Source organism: Impatiens glandulifera, chromosome 7 (assembly GCF_907164915.1).
Source record: "Impatiens glandulifera chromosome 7, dImpGla2.1, whole genome shotgun sequence".
Classification (NCBI taxonomy): domain Eukaryota; kingdom Viridiplantae; phylum Streptophyta; class Magnoliopsida; order Ericales; family Balsaminaceae; genus Impatiens; species Impatiens glandulifera.
The window spans coordinates 39,764,325-39,785,017 of NC_061868.1; the positions used below are offsets into that span (position 1 = coordinate 39,764,325).

Genomic DNA, 20,693 nt, shown 5'->3' on the forward strand with positions numbered 1-20,693 from the left:
TCTTAGCCAAATTGATTGATGTCACAAACATATAGAACAATTGAAGGACTCCGATAATTCTGAAAATATAGACAAATAGAAAGTCTAGATAGTTTTAGTTGTTTCTCATGTCTATATATATCATAAGATCCATAATATAATGATTTGCTAAACAAAATACATTAACCAACAAATAAACCCTACATTAATGGCCATGTCAGCAATTAGATAATGCCACATCAGATTTAAATGAGCACCCGGAAAGACCAAGTTAAAACATATAAACTCGAGCAAGCCAAGAATCAGTTAGGAATCTGTCGACGAGAACAACAATAATTCCTAAATCTTGTGAATTTAAGGTCAAATACAAGAATCATGAATTTAGAAATTGAGCCTTTTATGATAACTTAATTTTGTATCGGTATATTTATACTTTGCTACTAACTTGTTACATTTATCTTTATTATCATCTCTATGATAATAATGACCTCTTTCGGAGTTGTGGGTGTGCCTCATGACCATATTATAAGCCTGACAATGTTACATATAGAACAATGATCAAAGTGTACTCTTTAAGTGGAATGAGATTATGCAAAAGTCAGGAAATTCTTGAGAAGCCTTCATAGCTGGTGGGGAGATTAGAATCATGTCCTTTCTAATGAGAGATTTTCAGGTTGGATAACTCTCACCAATTTAATTTCTAAAATTTATCGATTATTTCGGTAATTTATCATGTTAACTCCTCCTATTTCAATGAAAGCTAAGTTCTGGTATGTTGCTCTCATTGTGTACACAGGGTCTTGATGAATAGAGTCACATTGTGTGAGCTGGATACATTTTAGTTCAATTGAGTCACAACTACAAATTTACTAAAATGTAAAAACATTGTTTCCTAATGGGAAAACTATGATCATAACTCACAATTAACAAAGCACTTTAAATGAAACAAGCTATAAAAGTTAAAGCCTAACTATCTACGTATAAATTAAACATCAAACAAACTGAAAAGTCCTAATAGCTAACCAAAATCCTCCATTCACGCCTAAGTTCTAACAGCTAATCCACACACACACAAAAAAGTTGTAAACTATAAAACCGGAGGTTGGAGAATGTGAAATACCTGTCTTTGTGGACTCGGGATTGTGGTGTGGACTGTGGTGTGGACTGTGGAGTGGTGGGCTTGAATCTCGAAGGCGATGAAGGTGGGAGATCTGTAGATCGTATGTCTGCAAGGAGAAGGTGACAAAAGACTTGTCAAAGTGTGAAATTTGTCATTTTGAATGAGCAGTTCACTTTTAGTCACATGAAGTATGTGTTTTTGTGTGTAACGATGCTAATTGGCGCTTTCTAAACAACCCAATAAAGTAATTAAAAATAAAAACTTTGGTGGTGATTTTTCAAAGTGATTGCGACAAAATATCTGTTTTCAAATAGGCTCATTGTCATCTACTCTCTTGTTTCCAGATCCTTTTAAAAAAAATAAAGAGAATTTCCTTTAATGTTAATCAACTCTTCATACCCATAGGGTCTACCACAACCTAGCAAACCCACTAGCTTTCAAAGGATGATGTTGCAAGAAAACAAGAACACAAACATAAATATTTGATCCCTAAACAAAATTTGATTGTTCATACGAATGAATTTCTTGAAAATATGCATAGCTAATCAAAACAAGGAAGATACAAAGCATCAAAACTTGCAAATTGTAGAAAAAGCTTTTGAATTCACCTTTTTCTCCCCCAACAAGGAAAACATCCCTAACGAGCCTCAAACAGTACGAGTGCTTCAATTCCAATCATTTGTCAAAACAAGTTTAGATAGTGTTATGAAGCGTCGCCCAATGCCTCAGCAAGTATACTACTAATACTATCTTGCTCATTACCGTCCTCATCAATCCTAGTTCGATCTACACCATCTTCCATTCTAGCAACAGATCCCATCAATAACGAATGTGTAGCAGCATCTGGGACCCATCCTTTCTCTAGCATTACATCCAACAGAAACGAGGCATCGCTTTTGGACCCCTCTCTCCACAGACCATTAATCATAATGTTGTACATCGCCGGACTGAGAATGCCTTCAAACGATACAAGCTTATTTATCGTGGGCAAAATCATAGTCAATATAGAGTGTTTCCCCAAAAATAATAGCACTTTCGTTAGAATATCATAATCAGGCAAGAAACCCTCTCTAACCATTGAACTGAAAAGCAACGCACTGTCCTTAGCTCGGTGAAGCTCAATTGTGCTCTTCACAAGTACACAATATATTTCCTCGTCGAAAGAGCAACCAAGTATCAACATTCTCGACATTAAGATGAAGACATCATTCGCCTTCTTGGATTTCAACAAACCAAGTATTATATAATTATAAGCTCTATTTGAACAGAATGTTCTGCTATCGTAGGCAGTTATTAGGATCCTAACTGCTGTAAGAACACTCCCGGATTCACAAAGTTTGGCAATCAACTTATCAAAAGACGATGACTGTAGATTGCACCTAGTATTCGACATATACTTGAAAATCTCAACAGCTTCTTGAATCATTTCAGTATAGCAAAGGCAATCAACCAGCTCTGCATAGCAGTTCGAATCCAAAACCCAACCTTTGACACAGACTGCATGGAAAAGCTCTAGAGCACCTATACTATCAGTCAGTTTACATTTTCCAAAAATAAGGGAAGAGTAAATAGATAGGTCAGGCACAAATGACAAAACTATCATTTTACTAAGAAATTGCAGAGCTTTATCAAACCTCGTGTTTTCACAGAGCCATCTGATGAGAATATTCCAACTAACAAGATCAACTATGTTTCTTTCCAGCATATCCCCAAATAATTTATTTGCTTCTGAAAAATTTGCCGTCTTGCAATAATTTTGAACTAGGGCATTATAAGGACTACTAGTAACAACATGATTTGTTTCGATAAATTGTGTAGCTTCTTGATATTTGCCTAATTTACATAACCCATTTACGATATCAACTAACATATCATCAGATGGTGCTAAACTATTCCGTGACATCTCCTCAAAGAGGCTTATGCCATCATGAACGCGAAGGTTTTTGCATAGACATTTGATCAGCACTCCGTATAGCTGAGAATCCGGTTCATGTTCAGAAGTTCTCATCATTTCAAACAGCCTAATTCCCAAGTCAGGCTTATTAAAATTGCAAAAGGCAGGAATTAAACTAGTATAGAAACTCAAACTCGGTTGATCTCCTATCTCAGACATCTCGTCGAGAACAACAAGTATGTCATCAATTCTGTCTCTGTCAAGAAGACCTTCTATAAGTACCTCAAATGTCTTACTGTTAGGACTGCATCCTTTATTGCTCATTCTTCTGTACTGATCTAAAGCAACATCAACTCTATCAGCCATAAAAAGAGCCTCCAGTAAATAATTTAATGTGTTAATGTCCGGAACAACACTAGCTTTCACCATTTCTTTATAAACAAACACAACATAGCTAAAATCTTTCTTTCCTTCCACTAATGCGGCCAATAAATCATTAAATACGCCAATTGAAGGCTTAAATCTACCAGAAATCAATGATGCAAGGACACGTAAAGCTTCACTAAGCTTACCATGATCAAGAAACAAAGTGATCAATCCCAAGAGAGCTTCTTCAACACCAGGATATCCCGCCTTGACCATCTCATTACAAAAACCTTCCATCTCTGTAACATTCCCCTTCATTCCCAGTTTAGCTATTAAACTGCAATATGAGCTACAATTGTGCTGAAAGCTTTTCTGCAAGGAAGCCCATTTGAATAACTTCAGCGAAGAATCTACGTCACGTGTTGCATCCAGAACCCGAGTTACCCTATCAGGGTCCAGTTTGCTTCTCAAGAACTTCAATTTTGATTCAAATTCAGAAGAATTTGATGGGTCTTGTCCAATTTCAAGGGAAATTTGAACTTCGCTTGCCATTGATACCGAAGAAGATGCATAAGCACGGGCTATGACCCAGCTGAGGCCCATGGAGCACCGTGACCCGACCCAACTGAAGATAAAGAAATGAAGTGCAAAGTTAGGTACCATGTAATAGTGATGAAATCACAGGCTATAAGAAAAAGAGCAGATGATGTAAAATGCAACATGTCTCTCTTCTATCTGTTTCTTCCTCATAGCTTGGTACACAACAATTAGTGTTTCAATCCAGAGCTTGAATCATTGATTCATTGTATGATATCATCACTACCCAATGTGTCTATTTTACAAGTAATGAAATAAACTATGTTATGACAGAAAGAACTCACCGGAGCACCTTAGTATCTGTGTTCCATCGCCAATTCCGCCTTTGTTGTCTTTCAACAAGAACCAATTCACGGACAACCATCAATAAAGGAGTCATACCTGTTTAATTATTCAACTGAAAAAAAGGTATAATCTACTAATAACCCACCAATAAAGTGGAACCATCTATCATGTATCCTGTTTAGAATATGAATATGAGAGATAGGCCGAATAAAACAAATCTCAACTCACCAATCAAGAAATTTCCCCGATTGAAACACTAGTCGATCGTCAGATATGAAGCTTTCGTCGCCGATTGAAACGCTACCGTGAAGTCCCTGGTTTCCATCGGCAACCGTCACTTCCGTCAAAAGCATTGTTCCACCATCGGAAGGTTCTCTCTGAAACGGCGCCGGCAGTGTGAAGTTAATCTAAGGATCAAATTTATGTTTTCTTTTTACTCATCTTTTCTTGAAACTTTTTTTTTTCAAACAAATTATTATTTTTTTTTCAAATAAAAAAATATTATAAAAAATACACGTGGTAATTAATAAATTAGGAAAGTAACATTTAGAAATTGTCATTTTTATTTATAATTTATATATTTTAATAAAAATTATTTCTAATTAATTCCATAAAAGTTATATATATCAAATTAATTTGATTCATACTAACATATACAAAATTAAAACCAAAATCTAGTTATTAAATAAATATAACAAATTTACAAAACATACTATCACAGTAGAGAAGATCCAACAAACAAATACATTTTTAGACTGACTTCACATATTTTTAGTACTTATAAACTTAAGAGTATTATTTATGTACACTTTCTAAGTAAGAAACTTATATAAGTTTTTTATAACCATTATTCTGATGTCAAAATTTAGTTTGTTGGCAATAATCTCAATAAAGGTTGAGATATACTAGTTATTGGGAGACCATTCACGTGTCATTTATCCACTATTTAAATAAAGACAATTTAAGTCAATAATATTTCTTGGAGATTGTTTTTAATGAACAAGTGAAATGCATGGAAAGTGATCCAGATCGAACATAGTTAAACGTCATTATCTAATTGTAACAAACAAATTAGAGTGTACAGTTGATTTCACAAAGTTAATACTTTATTTTATTACTTTTTGATTGAAAAAAACTATATAATAATATAACCATAGTTCCCTAAGAGATTTTTTCTAGTTTTATTTATAAAATAACAAACAAACAAACTCAATTTTTTTTGAAAGGTAGCTGTCAAATCACATTACAAACACAAATTACAATGAATAAAGACTATAATCTATATATTCTAACATGTGTTGTCTCCACGTCTGCCTTTTTATCATATTGTCTTCTTCCACGTCTCATTCCTCTCTCGTTCTTTATGAAGGGAGATTGAATTGAAGCAAATGATGATATATGTCTGCTCTCATTGTTTAATCTTCATATGTATACAGTACTAATATGCTAAAATGTATATTTTTTTAGGATTTTAAGATTTTTGTCAATGTTTTTCTCTGTTTCAATTTTACGTATTTGAGGACCAACAACTTTAGTTTTTTCTTCGCTTTTCTCCTTTGTTATATTTTTACTTTCATCTTTTGCATCTCTCTCTTTTTGTTTTTAGGTTTATCTTCTTCAACATTCCATATTTCATCAATTTCATTGTTTTCTTTATTATCTGATTTTATCTTACTTTCTTCCTCTACAATTTTTTCTTATTAATTACCTTTAACTTCCCCAATATATTCTTTGATCCTTGATTTTTCAGTATCATTTTTTTTTCTTGGACTTTCACAACTTTCTGCTCTTCTTTCATTATTTTTGTAAATTTAGTGTTAACATGTTGGAAAGTATTACAGAAAACATACATGTGTAGCCTCCATTCATATGAGATTTTCATGACTGTAGACTTTCATTTTCTGTCATCTACTGTCATATTCTTTGGCAGCGTACTTCGATGATACACTTCAAATCTTATTCTAGTAAAAGTAAGTTGTTCCCCTCTTCTGTAATTGGGTTAATGTTTTCAATAAACTTACAAAGTGACTTTTAACTTTTGTATTATATATATGTTTTGGGATGTTCCAAAGCTTATATCATATCTGAATTTAGAGTTGAATATTAAGAGTGGAAATGTATTTGACTATATTAATATTAAAAATAAAATGTGTTTCTATTAAACTTTAATATGACATTTGTATATCCAGGGACAGACCCAAAATTTATAATTGGGGTGGGCTTGAATTTTTTTAACATAATCTTAAAAAAACTAAGGAAATATTTTTTTGTTAAAACAAATATATAAAAATAAGTTATAATTTTTTAATAAATAAATAAACAGTGAATTTATTGATTTTTAAAAATAAATTAGGGAATAATGTTAAATTTCTACCGTAATGAAATAAAATAAAATTTAGTCTCGGCCAGACCCTAATAGAGATAGCCCATTTTTATATTAATATAGTGTGAATGAACTTTTATTATAAAAATGGTAAATTATACACAAAACTAGTTTTAACAATATGTTTTAAATAAATTCTTAATTTTAAGTGTGTTGCTCTATATATAGATCCAAAATTTGTTCAATACCAACCTAATGATATATATCAGCCAAATTAATCTATTTAATAATAAAGATAAAATAAATCAAAATCATAAGTAATATACATAGATTGAACAATACGACAATTACAATATATTTATTTGGGTCAAAATGTTACGTTCTGGAGATCGTGAAATTCAAGATTCAACATTTTTTAATCAAATGTTTTGAAATGTAATTGGTTTTATATAACAAAAACTTTGATAATACTTGAAGGTACACATCATGAATACAGTTAACATAAAAAAAAAAAGACAATTTCATGATTTGTGATAAAAAATGAATTATAAAGATAACCATAATAAAAAATCAACCATTCAAATTTATAAATAAATAGGCTAAATTTTTATAAAGAGATACATAATAATTATTTTGTTTGTCTCAATCATACATAATTTTTATGAAAATAATATATATATATATATTTAGAAATTTAATTTTTAAATTTCAAATCTTAGTTAATAACTATATTTTATTTAAATATGTTTGAACATTCTACCTTAATATAATTTAATTTCAGTTAAAATTTTAAATATATAAATTACAAATTAAAAAAATATATGTATATTGAGAACAAAGAGAATAATTAAAATATAAATAGCTAAAGAGTAGATTAAGAAATAATAAATTACATTATGATCATAGGAGAGAGGTACTATATCTCATCTTCTTCACATTGTTTTCTCTCTCTTATCCATTCATGAGTTTAACATATTTACACATACAAAGTGATCACCATTGACAAGTTTTTCACCGAGAATATATATATATATATATATATATATATATATATATATATATATATAATTTTTTTAGGGTGGACTTAAGCCCCTCACATCAACTACTTATAAAGTGAATCTCTAATCCCATTCAAACAACTAATAACTTCTTGGAATAAAAAATATATGTTTAATAAGAGGTTATATTTTAAAAATATTATATAATTTTATTTTATTTTAATTATCAACATATTTTATAGTAAAAATTCATTTTAAATTCCAAAAAGCATTTGTAGAGGGAAATTTGAGATGAGGTTATTTGATCTGATGGTAATTTGTTATTTTATTTGCGCTCGTGGTGCTCTATTTTTTTTATACGATTTTGTCCTTGTCGCGAAACTCTAAGTGACTTAGCGTTTCGCGAAGTGGATTAGGGGTTTGTATAAATACTCAAATATTTTCATTTCCTTATTTTTCTTTCTCTCTCTTCTCCATTTCTCTCCTTCACTTCACGGCGGCCAGCGGCAACGACGGCGACGGAGTTTCCTTCACTTCATACAAATCTATACAGATTTACAAGCTCTTCTAACCTAACTAATTCATTTATGTTTTTATCTATTGCGGATTTACAAGATCTAACCCTAAATCTATTTTGCATGCAGGTTTCCGATTCTAGGGTTTAGGGTATGCAGGTCTCCGATTCTAACTATTTGAAGGTCGTCGAGGTAGATGTTCATTTCAGATCTGATGAACAGTTATGTTCATGTTTACATTTTCTTCATTTCAAAAACCTTTTCATAGGTTCATATTTGGTCGCATTTGTTGATTCTTATTTGTTATATGGTTCATATTGGTTCATGTTTGAGCATTTCGTTAGGTTATTATTTGTTATTTGTTCATATTTGCAGAAAATCTCTGATAAGAGCGTATGTGTTTCTGTTTCAGATCTGCTTACCGTTTCGCTACGGACTTACCGTTTCGCTACGAACTTACCGTTTCGCTAAGTAGTACCTCGCGATTCGCTAAGTGTCAAGATTTTTTGTTATTTATAGTTAATCATGAACTTCATTTGACAAGGTATCTACATCACTTCATGGTTATGAAGAGAACCCGTGTTAGTAAAATAAATCTTATAATTTTACATTAATGGAAACATTTAGATTCTTCAGAAAATACCTTTGAAGAATCTATCATTGACCTCCAGATAAGCAAAGATTGGATGACTTTGATTTCGTTAGTCATTAAGCTAAAGAAATAAATTTCAAACAATTTTCTCTTAGCTGGAGTTCAACGGTAGCTTCTTCAAAGGATTTTTCTGAAGAATCTAAATGTTTCCATGTAAAATTATAAGGTTTATTTTACTAACACAGGTTCTCTTCAAAACCATGACTTTGTTGTTGATACCTTGTCAAACGAGATAGATTACCTATGAAACCAATAAAAAATTTTGTACTTGACGATTCGCTAAGTACTACGATCTCCAGCTAGGAGAATGGTTTGAATTCGATTTCGTTATTAAACAAATATAGTAGCGAAAACGTATTCAAACCATCCTCTCTTAGCTGGAGCTCGTTGACCTCGCGATTCGCTAAGTACCTCCTGATTCGCTAAGTACCTCCCGATTCGCTAAATACCTCGCGATTCGCTAAGTACCTCGCGATTCGCTAAGTACCTCGCGATTCGCTAAGTGCCTCCCGATTCGCTAAGTGCCTCCCGATTCGCTAAGTGCCTCCCGATTCGCTAAGTACCTCCCGACTCGCTACGGAAGTTGAAGAGACGCGCGTACGCACACGCGCTATACCTTATATATTCAAAATTTTCAGAACATTTCATTTCAACCGCCCGACTCTCTCTCTCTAACCCATTGTCTCTTCACTGAATCTTGTCAAGGCCGATCATTGTTTCTGCTTTCTTCTCGTTCGTCATTAAGGTTTGTTCATTCTTCTCCCTGCCGATCATTTTCTGCTTTTTTGTTCATGAGTTTCGGTTTTTGCATGTTAAGTGTAAATGCATGTTAAGTGTTTCTTTGTCTTTTTCGTTGTTTTTATTAGTTTATGAAACGTGTGGTCCATTTTTGTTGTCTTTTGTTCAGTATATTTTTTTGCCATTAGGGTTTCGCTAGGTACCTCCCGATTCGCTAAATACCTCCCGATTCGCTAAGTACCTAGCGATTCGCTAAATACCTAGTGGTGGCCGATCATTTTCTGGTTTTTTGTTTATGGATTTTGGTCTTTTCATGTTAAGTTTAGGTGTTTATTTCAGATTTTTTGTTTAGGGTTTTTGCATGTTAAGTTTTATTGTTTGTTTCTGATTAGTTATGTATGGTTAATGTTGTCTTATGTTCAGTTAACGGTTTCGCTAGGTACCTCTCGATTCGCTAAGTACCTCCCAATTCGCTAAGTACCTCCCGATTCGCTAAGTTCTTATGGTGTATGTGTTTGTTCTTACATTTTTGATGATGTTGTTCCTTTTGTAAATGTCAGAAACAACAGTTACTGAGTTTCCTGGTCGGATTTCGTGGAAAAGTGCCCTCACCCTGAAGAAGATTGTTAATAAGTTCGAGGAAATGGATCTTTTGGAGAGTGTGTACAATACCCAGTTCAGATCATTATTCACAGCCCCCCTCTTGCAGTTCTCAGGAATTATTGTACATCATATGTTGATGAGGAGGTTAAGCTCAAACTCCAAGGAGATAACTTTCATGGTGAATGGGCAAAAGCTTGTATTTGGTATGAAGGAGTATGCGTTGATTACCGGCCTATGTTTCGGCATTTTTCTTGAGTTGGACCAAGAAAAATTGCGTTGTTGTCCACCTCTCTCGGTGAAATATTTTAAAGGGAGCATGAGTGTGAAAATGTGCGACTTGGAGAAAGCTTTTTTCAAATGCAAAGACAAGGAAGATGCATTCAAGATGGGGCTGGTATGCCTGATTTGCCAGTACCTATTCACATTTGACCCAAAAAGAGTTATATTTCCAAAAATACTCAACATGGTGGAAGACAAGGACACTTTCCTCCAATATCCATGGGGGAAGGTCACCTTTAGAGCCACCCTCAAGGGTTTAAACAAGAACATGAAACATCTCAGTACCTCATATTTTGAGAAGAAGGAGAAGGCTGAAGATCCTTATGCTCCTTTTGCATATAAAATATATGGGTTCGCATTGGCACTTCAAGTGTGGACGTATGAGGTCATCGAAAACTTTATCCCTAAATTCGCCAGAAGGAATCAGATTAATGACCCTCTACGCCCAAGGTTGTTACTCTATCATTCCAACAGGAAAAACACATCGATCGAGGTAAAGACTGCCCTAGAGACCACTGATGTGACTGAGATGGAAGAGTCCTCCATGGAGAAGAGGTTATACAGTGGTGAGGAATTTGAACAAATCGACGAGACAACTGATGATTTTTTGAGGGATTTACTGATGGGAAGGTAATAAAAGATGATTTTGATGAAGATGAAGAAAGTGAACATGAAGAAGTTACTCCCAATCCCCCCAAACCTGCCACTAGGAAGAGAAAGGCTGATGCTACTCTTAAAGAAGCAGTCAACTTGAAGAAGAAGCTTGCTTATGAATCGATTCCGGGCCGCATTCTTACTCCCCTCTCCGCGACCTCAAGTCCTCGGGCTGAGACACCTCCTCCTCGGGCTCAGACACCTTCTCCTCGGGCTCCAACACCTTCTGTTGGATGTGAATTTAATGAGATGAAGGAGGAGATGAAAATAGAGATGAAAGAGGAGCTGAAAAAACTGAAAACAGAGCTCATCAAAGAGTTGAAAATCACAATCCAAGAAACTCAAGAAACTCACCTTGAGTCGTTCAAGAATATGTTTTTAATATGTCTAAACAGTTGTGAGATAAATCCAACAAAAGGATGTCCATATTATTAACCAGATTAGATGATATGGAGGAGAATATAAAGAAGAAGAAGAGTAAGAAGAAGGATTCTAAGAAGGATGTGAAGGTCGAAGAGGAGAAGAGCAATGTATGGAGATATTGAATTTTGCACTTTACATTTCATTTCGCTAAGTACATATCTGATCTGACCAGTACATATTTTGCAGGTTAAGGATTCTAAGAAGGATGTCGAAGTTGAGAAGAGCAAGGTTGAACAGAAGGAGGAGAAGAAAGAGGTATTTTGCGTACTTGTCGTTTCGCCAAGTACTTGTCGTTTCGCTAAGTTAGTACTTGTCGTTTCGCCAAGTACTTGTCGTTTCGCCAAGTACTTGTCGTTTCGCTAAGTTAGTACTCTGTGTTTCGCCAAGTACTTGTCGTTTCGCTAAGTTAGTACTCTGCGTTTTGCCAAGTACTTGTCGTTTCGCTAAGTTAGTACTCTGCGTTTCGCCAAGTACTTGTCGTTTCGCTAAGTTAGTACCACTAGCTAAGTACTGACCAGAATTTTGTCTATTTTGTAGGAGATGATAGCGATGCAGGAGACTGTGAGGGATGATGAGAAGGTGAATGATGGGAATGATGGGAAGAAAGATGATGTAAAGGAGGACGATGAGAAGGTGGAGGATGAACGAAAAGAGGACGATGAGAAGGTGGAGGACGAACAGAAGGTGGAGGACGATGAGAAGGGGGAGGATGATGAGGCTAAGGTGGAGGACGGTGAGAAGGTGGAGGATGAACGAAAAGAGAACGATGCGAAGGTGGAGGACGTAAAGGTGGAGGATGATGAGAAGATGGATGATGAGGCTAAGGTGGAGGACGGTGAGAAGATGGATGATGAGGCTAAGGTGGAGGACGGTGAGAAGCTGGATGGTGTGGCTAAGGTGGATGATGTGGAGGTTGATCTGAAAGTGAAGGTGAAGGATTTGAAAGTGAAGGTGAAGGATGAGAAGAGTGTGGGTGTGGATGTGAAGGCACAGACAAATGAGAAAATTATGGGAGGAGATGACAATGATGACAATGATGATTTCCAGTTATACAATACTCCTCCTAAAGGAAATTATGGGAGGAGAGTGAGGAAGCCGAAAAAAGATGACTCGTACACCAACCCTTCCTTGTCAAAAATGCCTAAGACAAATGATCCAATGAAAGTGAATCACCTTCAAAAATTTGAAGATGAGCTGCTGGATAAAGTAAAAGCGTGGTTGGTTGATCCATAAACCGATAATTTAACAAAGGATGTACATACTTGCCAAGCAAAGAAGGATATGTTTGTTAGAGTTATAACAAGGTTGACATGGCTTGAAGACATTGTAAGTCGTGCAAATCAATTCATTATTCATTAATACTCATCGTTTCGCCAAGTACTTATCGATTCGCTAAGTACTCAGCGTTTCGCCAAGTACTTATCGATTCTCTAAGTACTCAACGTTTCGCCAAGTACCTCTCGTTTCTCCAAGTACTTATCGAATCGCTAAGTACCTCTCATTTCGCTAAGTACTTAGTCAATGTTGTTTGATATATACTGAATGTATGTTGTATACTCCCATTGTGCAGGAAATCGATGCATTCTGCCATCTATTGCGGAAAATGATTTCCTACTATCCCAAGACATATAAAAATTCACATGTGGCAATTGGGGATTGCTTATTGTCGGACAGAATCAGGCGAGAGCACAGGACTTATATTAAGGATCCTGCTAACTATCCAGTCGCCGAATTCAAAGACTATTACATGGCTGCACCACATAGATATATGTCAGAATGGTCAACAATTGATGATGTCTACATGCCTGTGAACATTAACCAGAGACACTGGATTTTGTGTGTAGCACGTCTTCAAAAATACCGCATTGACGTGTACGACTGTGATGCCTATCTTTATAAGAATCTGAATCCTTATTTGAAACCCTTCTGCGACATGATTCCACATATATTTACAAAGACAATCACTCCTGGTGAGAGGGTAAGGTATCCTAAATTCAACTTCGAAGCCCCCATCCAACCAATGACTTGCAAACGGTTACCACACCCCAAAGTGAAAACCGCAGCTGCTAAGGTTGGAGAAGTCCCACGGGCAACCGAGAGCGGGGACTGTGGGGTATTCACTCTAATGTATATGGAACACTTGACCGCTAATCAAGTCGTGCACAATGTGACCACAGATAACATGGAGTTTTTTAGGCAGAAGATGGCGGTCAGGTTATTCCATCAGATTATCGAACCTTAGTGTAAACATTATTTTGAAGTAAATTGTGTAAATTGGATAAATTATTTTGATGTATTGTAAACCTTGATGAATATTTTTGAAGTTGTTTGATAAATTATTTTGATGTATGTTGGTTTATAGTACGCTAAGTTGGTTGTGTATATTGAATTTTGAACTTGAATTGCAGAAAACCTTCAACGTAAAAAACAAGTGTAACCCTTGGAACCCTTCAACGTACAAAAAAGATAACCTCGAATTGACTATTCGTTCCGTTAAGTTAGGGTCATCGTTTCGCTAAGTACTGATCGTTTCGCTAAGTACTCAGCGTTTCGCTAAGTTATTACTCATCGTTTCCCTACTCATATACTACTACTCATCTACAACATACAACGTAAACTTTACACTTGAATTAACAACAACAACAACATACAACATGATGAAGGTTTAGATCTTACCAGTACCATAGTTCAATTAACAACAACATATCTTACCAGTACCATAGTTCAATTAACAACAACATACATTACAACATGATGAAGGTTTAGATCTTACCAGTAACATCTATCAAGCTAAAGGTTCATATTGTTGAGATGATGACTCATGCTGCTTAGATGATGAAGCTCTTGCAGTAGATGGTGCAGGCATCACTGCTTTGCATGTTGCCCTATTATGTCCTAGCCCAGCACATGAGCTGCATCGTCTCGGGACCTTACGGACCTCACCCTGTGATGACCTACGCTTTGTTTGTGGCCTGCCTTTCTTAACCTTTACATTTGGTTTAAGACACGAACGTTGCTTGATATGTTTGGGAACATCCCAATTTTCTTCATCACCAGGAGGATAACATGTCTCGGCATATGAATTTATCCAACACTCAGTTGTGTAATACTTATGTGCAAGGAAAATATAACGAATTATTAATTGGTTAAACTGAATGAACACGTGAGCTAAATATTAATACCTTGAACAGAAGTCATAAGAAACCAAATTCCGACTACGGGCAGCAGCCATTGCATGCGTACAAGGAAGACCCGAAACTTCAAATACTCTACAAGTGCAGTTCATGTATTTCAAATTGACTTTGAAATGGGACTGATTGTCATGCACATAAAACTCGAATCGGTGAAGCGATTGGACTGTATAGAATCTAGCCTTCTCGAATCCATCACGTAACACCTTCTCATAATTTGGAGATAAAACTTCTTCGTGATTAGACGCTCTTTCTCTTCTATCGTTAAACCAATGTTGTATTGTGAATCTTAAATACTCAGTCATTTCTGAAATGGGATACTTTCTGGCTTCCCTGCTCTGACTATTGAAACTCTCAGCATAATTACTTGTGAATTGATTGTATCGCTTACCGGAAAAAAATGCTCTACTCCATCTTTGGAACCCAATTTCTTCCAAATAGGCAGCAATCCTGTGATCTTTAACCTTGATCTTGTCAAACCACCGATTAAATTCTTGGATAGTGTACGCCCTTGAAGCCGAATCAAACTCCGCATGACACTTATCACTTTTGAATTTGGCCACAATATTCATTTTTATGTGATATGTGCACGCACCGTGGTCTGCTTCTGGGAAAACAGCACACAAGGCATTAGCGATGCTTGGGTGTCTGTCGTATACGAAGACGAGATCATCAACTAATCCAATTGCGTCTCTTAGTTTTTGCATGAAATAAGTCCAGGAGTTATTATTCTCTGAATCAACAACGCCGAATGCGACAGGATATAGTTGCTCATTCACATCCAATGCAATAACCACCAATAATTGACCACCCACCTTGTGCTTAAGAAAACTAGCATCAACACATAATACAGGACGGCAAAAGGATTTGAAACCCCTAATTGAGAGGCCTAGGGACATGAACATATACTTGAAGTGGTCGAGCCCGTCTGTCTGTATGTCGGTTATGATACCAAGATTACACTTCTCCAACATGTAAAGGTATGATGGCAGTATTCCATAGGAATCCTCTACCGTTCTTCGCACAGCTATTAAAGCATTTTCCTTTGCCCTCCATGCCTTATTATAAGTCAAAAATATCCCAAAAGTTGTCTACATGTCTTCAATTATTTTCTTAGGCAAGTGGTTATGATGATGGTCCATGTACTTGCTCTTCACGCACTGCCCAATAACCCATGCTGGTGTTTGCATTTTTTCTTGGGCCTCGACAAAACTGAGCATGAGTGTTGTTGCTCAAATTTCCGGATCTCAAACATCTCAGAAAACTTACCTTTCACAGCCCGCAAGCTCCACTTGCATGTCTCATCCAAACATTTGAGTTCCCAAAGATTTTTTCTTGACTTCTCTACTTTGAATTCAAAATGATTGGTCATCGCATATTTATATAGAGCAAGTTGAAGTTCTTTTTTATTTTCAAACAACGAACCGACTTCCAATACGGTTTCACTAGTTAATGCCATCGCAAATGTGGGGTCTGGTGTTGATGTGTCTGTCGGGTCTGTCGATGGTGTACCCATTGAAGATCGTCTTGCACTAGATGGTGTACCCATTGATGATCTTCTTGCACTAGTTGGTGTACCGATTGATGCCTTTCTTGCACTAGTTGGTGTACCCAATGATGATCTTCTTGCACTTGGTTGTATAGGTAATGATGCTTTTTCACCACTATTAACATGCAAGTCCTGAGTAAGTGGGATGTGAGGCAAAGAGCTTTCTCCGGCTTCATTTTGACTTTCAACAAAGAATTTTGAGGGTACAACAGGTGGTATAAATTTTTGAGTAAGTTGTGGTGGTAGTATACTTTCTTGAGTTGGGTATGTAAGTAGTGGTATCTTTTTTCTTTAGTAAATGCTGACTTCTCCACTAAAGATACACACAATGGTGACACTGTTCGACCCAAAATCAAACGTGATAAATATGTGTTCAAATCCCCATCATTATCAATAAAAACAGGTTTTGGATTTCTGATATTCGGAATATCATACTTCACTTGGAGCACTAAATCGTATGTTGATATCTGCACATTAAGTCTATCGTAGAGTATATTAAGTAATTCAGCATAACGAGTACTTTGGGGTAGATCAAATGTTTTGATTGAAGATGCATCAAAATACAATATTCCATCAGCATCAAGTTTTCACTCTCCATTATAGAAAACGAAAACTTCAGCTGCAATAAAAAAACATGATTTGATTTAGAGACGGATAATTAATACTTCGCGAATCGCTAGGAACTTAGCGAAACGGGAAGGCCTTCGCGAATCGTTAGGCACTTAGCGAAACGGGAAGGCCTTCGCGAATCGCTAGGCACTTAGCGAAACGGGAAGAAAACCCTAATCAATCTCAGAAACCGAACATCAATAAAACATGCTTAAAATACACGTACCTATTGGAACAGTGCTCGTGCTCGTCGTGGAGCTCATAGTGGATTTCGAACGAACAGTCGCCGCCGAGATCTCCGACGAGTTCGCCGCCGCCGCCGGAGTTTAGAGAGAAGGAGGAGAAGAGCGGGAAGAGAGAGGAGGAGAAGAAAAAAGAAATGAAAAAAAAGTACGGAAGTTATATTAAATAGTAAGGATAATCTGGATATTTCACCTATCGTCACTTCGCGAAACGCTAAGTGACTTAGCGTTTCGCGACAAGGGCAAAATCGTTCAAAAAAATAAAATCACCACGAGCGCAATAAAATTAACAAATTACCGTCAGATCAAATAACCTCATATTTCCCTTTGTAGTTGAACTGATTGTCTTAATTTATTTTTGGACAAGATGATGCATCTTGAATTAACAAACCATTTATCAATACAGGGTGCCTAATGCCATAGTTTTTTCCCACCCATTTAGACATGATTTCGTGTTGTATTTTATTGATTTAGCAGAAGAATTGTTCTTTTAAATTTTTATAATTTGAATAATATTATTAATTTTATTTTATAAATAAAATAATTATTTAAATTGGTCTATATTTGAAGTCCCTCTTACAAATATCTTTATCCCCTCATTCACAGCAACAAAGTTTGATCCACTTGCTCACAAGTCCATATTTGAGTTTTCATAAATAAATTTCAAAACTATTGAACTTTCCCAATTTAGAATTTTAATTAAAAATAAATAAATAAATAAACTGTAAATAAATAAATAAAAAAACAATAACTAATATTGTCCTTTTCAGAAGAGTTTTGGACCTACAAGGCTACAAGAGAGTGAAAAGTTTCCAGATCTTGTAAATTCCAATTTCATTATTAGTAAAGACTGAAGACAGAGAAAAAGAAGTCCATTTGCAGCAAGCAGGGGAAAGAAGAAGAAGAAGAAATGAGCTCAAAAGCAGCAGCAGTAATGGTCTTCCTTCTATCATCTATTCTTCTTCTTCAAGTTCTCTCCCAGTCTCGTTGTACCATTCCGCCGGTCATCTTCAACTTCGGCGATTCAAATTCAGACACCGGAGGACTCGTCGCCGGCCTTGGCTTCCCTGTTAACTTACCTAACGGCCGCAATTTCTTCGCTTCTTCCACCGGCCGCTTCTGCGACGGCCGTCTTATCATCGATTTCTTCTGTAAGGTCTTCTTCTTTCCCCCATTATTACTGGCTAGTAAACAAACCCTAATAATTATCACTTCAAATTTCATATATATTCTTTTTAATTTCAGGATATTATTTTCTTATTAAAAGCGAAACAGATCAAGTAAAATTTATAAACAAAATTTGAACAGAAAACAATTTTTAGTACATGTTTTGATTGAACTGAATTTAAATATATTAATATTTATATTTCTGAAATCAAGTTTTAAATAATAGAGATGATATTATATTATATTAATTGGGGATCGCGCTTTATTGACGGATGCTTGTCCGAATCTTTTGCTCTTTCTATAATGTTTGGCATTTTTGTTTTAAATATTACATTATCTTGGAATTGAAACTAGTTTTATAATAATATATTGAAATAAAATGAAATATTAGATTAGAAAATTTGGGTGTGTGTTCGGATTTGTTTTTATTTATTTGTATTATTTAAAAATTGATTTTGAGTCGGTGGAAAATATTAATATACTAATGAAATAAAAAATAAATAATATTTTAATATTTTGATTAATAAATTAAATATACTTAATTTAGATTATACCAACCTTCTTTGTTTTAACTTTAACTCGATTCTATATATATATATATTTTAATATATAATCTCCGCGGGTTAATCATATAATCACCGTGATGTAACCCAGGACCTCAAGAATGTTATGGATAACCACACATTTTTTTTGTGCCGAGAGGAGATGTGTTTTAAAAATTTTAAATATATCAACAAACTTTTTGTGGTCACAAAAATCGTCGGTTATTCAGATTGGTAGGTTCGATTTCGATTGATTTTCAGTTCGATTTATGGACCATTTTCTTACAGGTGAGAGCTTGAACAGCAGCAGACAGCAACTTCTAAGTCCATACTTAGACTCAATAAGGGGACATACATATGAAAATGGGGTAAACTTCGCTGTGGCAGGGTCTAAAACACTCCCCAAGTATACTCCTTTTGCACTCAACATTCAACTCATGCAATTCATCCATTTCAAATCTCTATCTCTTCAACTCTCTTCTCCAGGTTAATTAATTCAAACTCTAATCATTATAAATTTCTACAAGGAATGATTTCAAAGTGTTACATTTGTTGCATTGCATGCAGGCCATTTGATCAACGAAGAAGGATTCAAAAACGCACTCTATATGATCGATATCGGACAAAACGATCTAGCGGATTCGTTCGCCAACAACCTAACATACGCTCAAGTTATAAGAACAATACCCTCGATTATTACCGAGATCAAGAACGCCATCAAGGCAATTCACGATCAAGGTGGTGGAAGGAAATTTTGGGTGCATAACACGGGTCCTTTTGGATGTCTTCCCAAACCATTAACCCTGGCTAAGAGCAAGACCTCGAATGATCTTGATTCCTATGGATGTCTAACTAGCTACAACGCGGCTGCGAGGATATTCAATGCGGCTTTGTTACATTTGTGCGGTGAATTGAGATCGGAGTTGAGCGATTCCACAATTGTTTATGTTGATATATATTCGATCAAGTTTGATCTCATTGCCAACTCGAGTAGATATGGTAAGTGTTTTGAATTATTAAATGTTTGTTTATGATAAATTAATTAATTGATTAATCAAATTTATGGTTGGATTAATTGACATAATTGGTAGGGTTTGCGAGTCCATTGATGGCATGTTGCGGTTCGGGAGGGCCTCCTTATAACTACGACTTGAGAGTTGGTTGTGGACTTTATGGTTACGAGGTTTGCACCACTAAGTACGTAAATTGGGATGGAGTTCATTATACCGAAGCTGCCAACTTTTTTGTCGCGGCTAAAGTACTTTCTATGAACTATTCTACGCCTCGTGTTCCCTTTGACTTCTTTTGTCGTTAACGACGAGTTTTGTCAATATTCTTACTATGCTTATTATTGTATTAAGAGCGTATTTAAATGTCAATATTGGGAGTTTAAATGCTTATTATTGTATTAAGAGCGTATTTAAATGTCAATATTGGGAGGTTAAATGCTTATTATTGTATTAAGAGCATATTTAAATGTCAATATTGTGAGGTTAAATGTGGTTGAATGTCTTTGTTAGGGTTGAAAATGTTTTTTTTTTATTATTTATAAATTTAGAATCTGTTATATGTTATACTCTATAATATATTTTGCAAATTGATAATAAGTTATTGAGTCAATTTAATTATAATGGTTCAATATTTCACACATCACGTAATAATAGATACAAATATATTTAAAAATAATTAAAACAAGTATTCAACACATTTATAAAAGTGTAAGACACTCATTTTTTATTTCTACTAGAAAAATTGTAATGTTTAAAAATGGTCAATATTTTAAAGTGTTTTTTCGACTTAATAGTTTTTGTCTCATAACTTACATTCATCTCGAATTCCACTCATCAAAATGATACGATAAACTAGAGTTTAACTTGATTTCGTTAATTCTTGTGGCTTACTTTGTTAAATTCTTTAATCTAGATATTTATTCATTAAATTTATAATTATAATACTTTATAACGATA

General features: G+C 35.0%; 2 protein-coding genes across 3 annotated transcripts; one reads left to right on the forward strand and one right to left on the reverse strand.

Moving 5' to 3' along the window:
• Positions 1-1,716: 1,716 nt before the first annotated feature.
• On the reverse strand, positions 1,717-4,649 carry LOC124910255 (pentatricopeptide repeat-containing protein At1g62910-like). Of its 2 annotated transcripts, XM_047450879.1 has the most exons (3): positions 4,470-4,649; positions 4,241-4,337; positions 1,717-3,984 (listed from the first exon to the last, which is right to left on the reverse strand). In XM_047450879.1, exons 2-3 carry the CDS (start codon positions 4,333-4,335, stop codon positions 1,803-1,805), a joined length of 2,277 nt encoding a protein of 758 aa, XP_047306835.1. In that variant the 5' UTR covers positions 4,336-4,337; positions 4,470-4,649; the 3' UTR covers positions 1,717-1,802. The 2 variants fall into 2 exon arrangements, with proteins under 2 accessions (XP_047306835.1, XP_047306834.1); XM_047450878.1 differs by having other exon boundaries at positions 4,241-4,649.
• Positions 4,650-17,849: 13,200 nt separating this feature from the next.
• LOC124945744 (GDSL esterase/lipase At1g09390-like) lies at positions 17,850-20,174 on the forward strand. Its single transcript, XM_047486233.1, has 4 exons — positions 17,850-18,168; positions 19,015-19,212; positions 19,294-19,725; positions 19,818-20,174. The coding sequence occupies exons 1-4, from the start codon at positions 17,928-17,930 to the stop codon at positions 20,039-20,041; spliced, it is 1,095 nt and encodes a 364-aa protein (XP_047342189.1). The 5' UTR covers positions 17,850-17,927; the 3' UTR covers positions 20,042-20,174.
• The last annotated feature ends 519 nt before the right edge of the window (positions 20,175-20,693 follow it).

Coding starts and splice junctions, on each gene's coding strand:
- LOC124910255 (XM_047450879.1), bottom strand. CDS start 4,335: ATGACTCCTTTATTGATGGTTGTCCGTGAATTGGTTCTTGTTGAAAGA. Junction 3,985..4,240: donor ACAGATACTAAGGTGCTCCG/GTGAGTTCTTTC, acceptor CTTTATCTTCAG/TTGGGTCGGGTCACGGTGCT.
- LOC124945744 (XM_047486233.1), top strand. CDS start 17,928: ATGAGCTCAAAAGCAGCAGCAGTAATGGTCTTCCTTCTATCATCTATT. Junction 18,169..19,014: donor TCTTATCATCGATTTCTTCT/GTAAGGTCTTCT, acceptor ATTTTCTTACAG/GTGAGAGCTTGAACAGCAGC. Junction 19,213..19,293: donor TCTTCAACTCTCTTCTCCAG/GTTAATTAATTC, acceptor CATTGCATGCAG/GCCATTTGATCAACGAAGAA.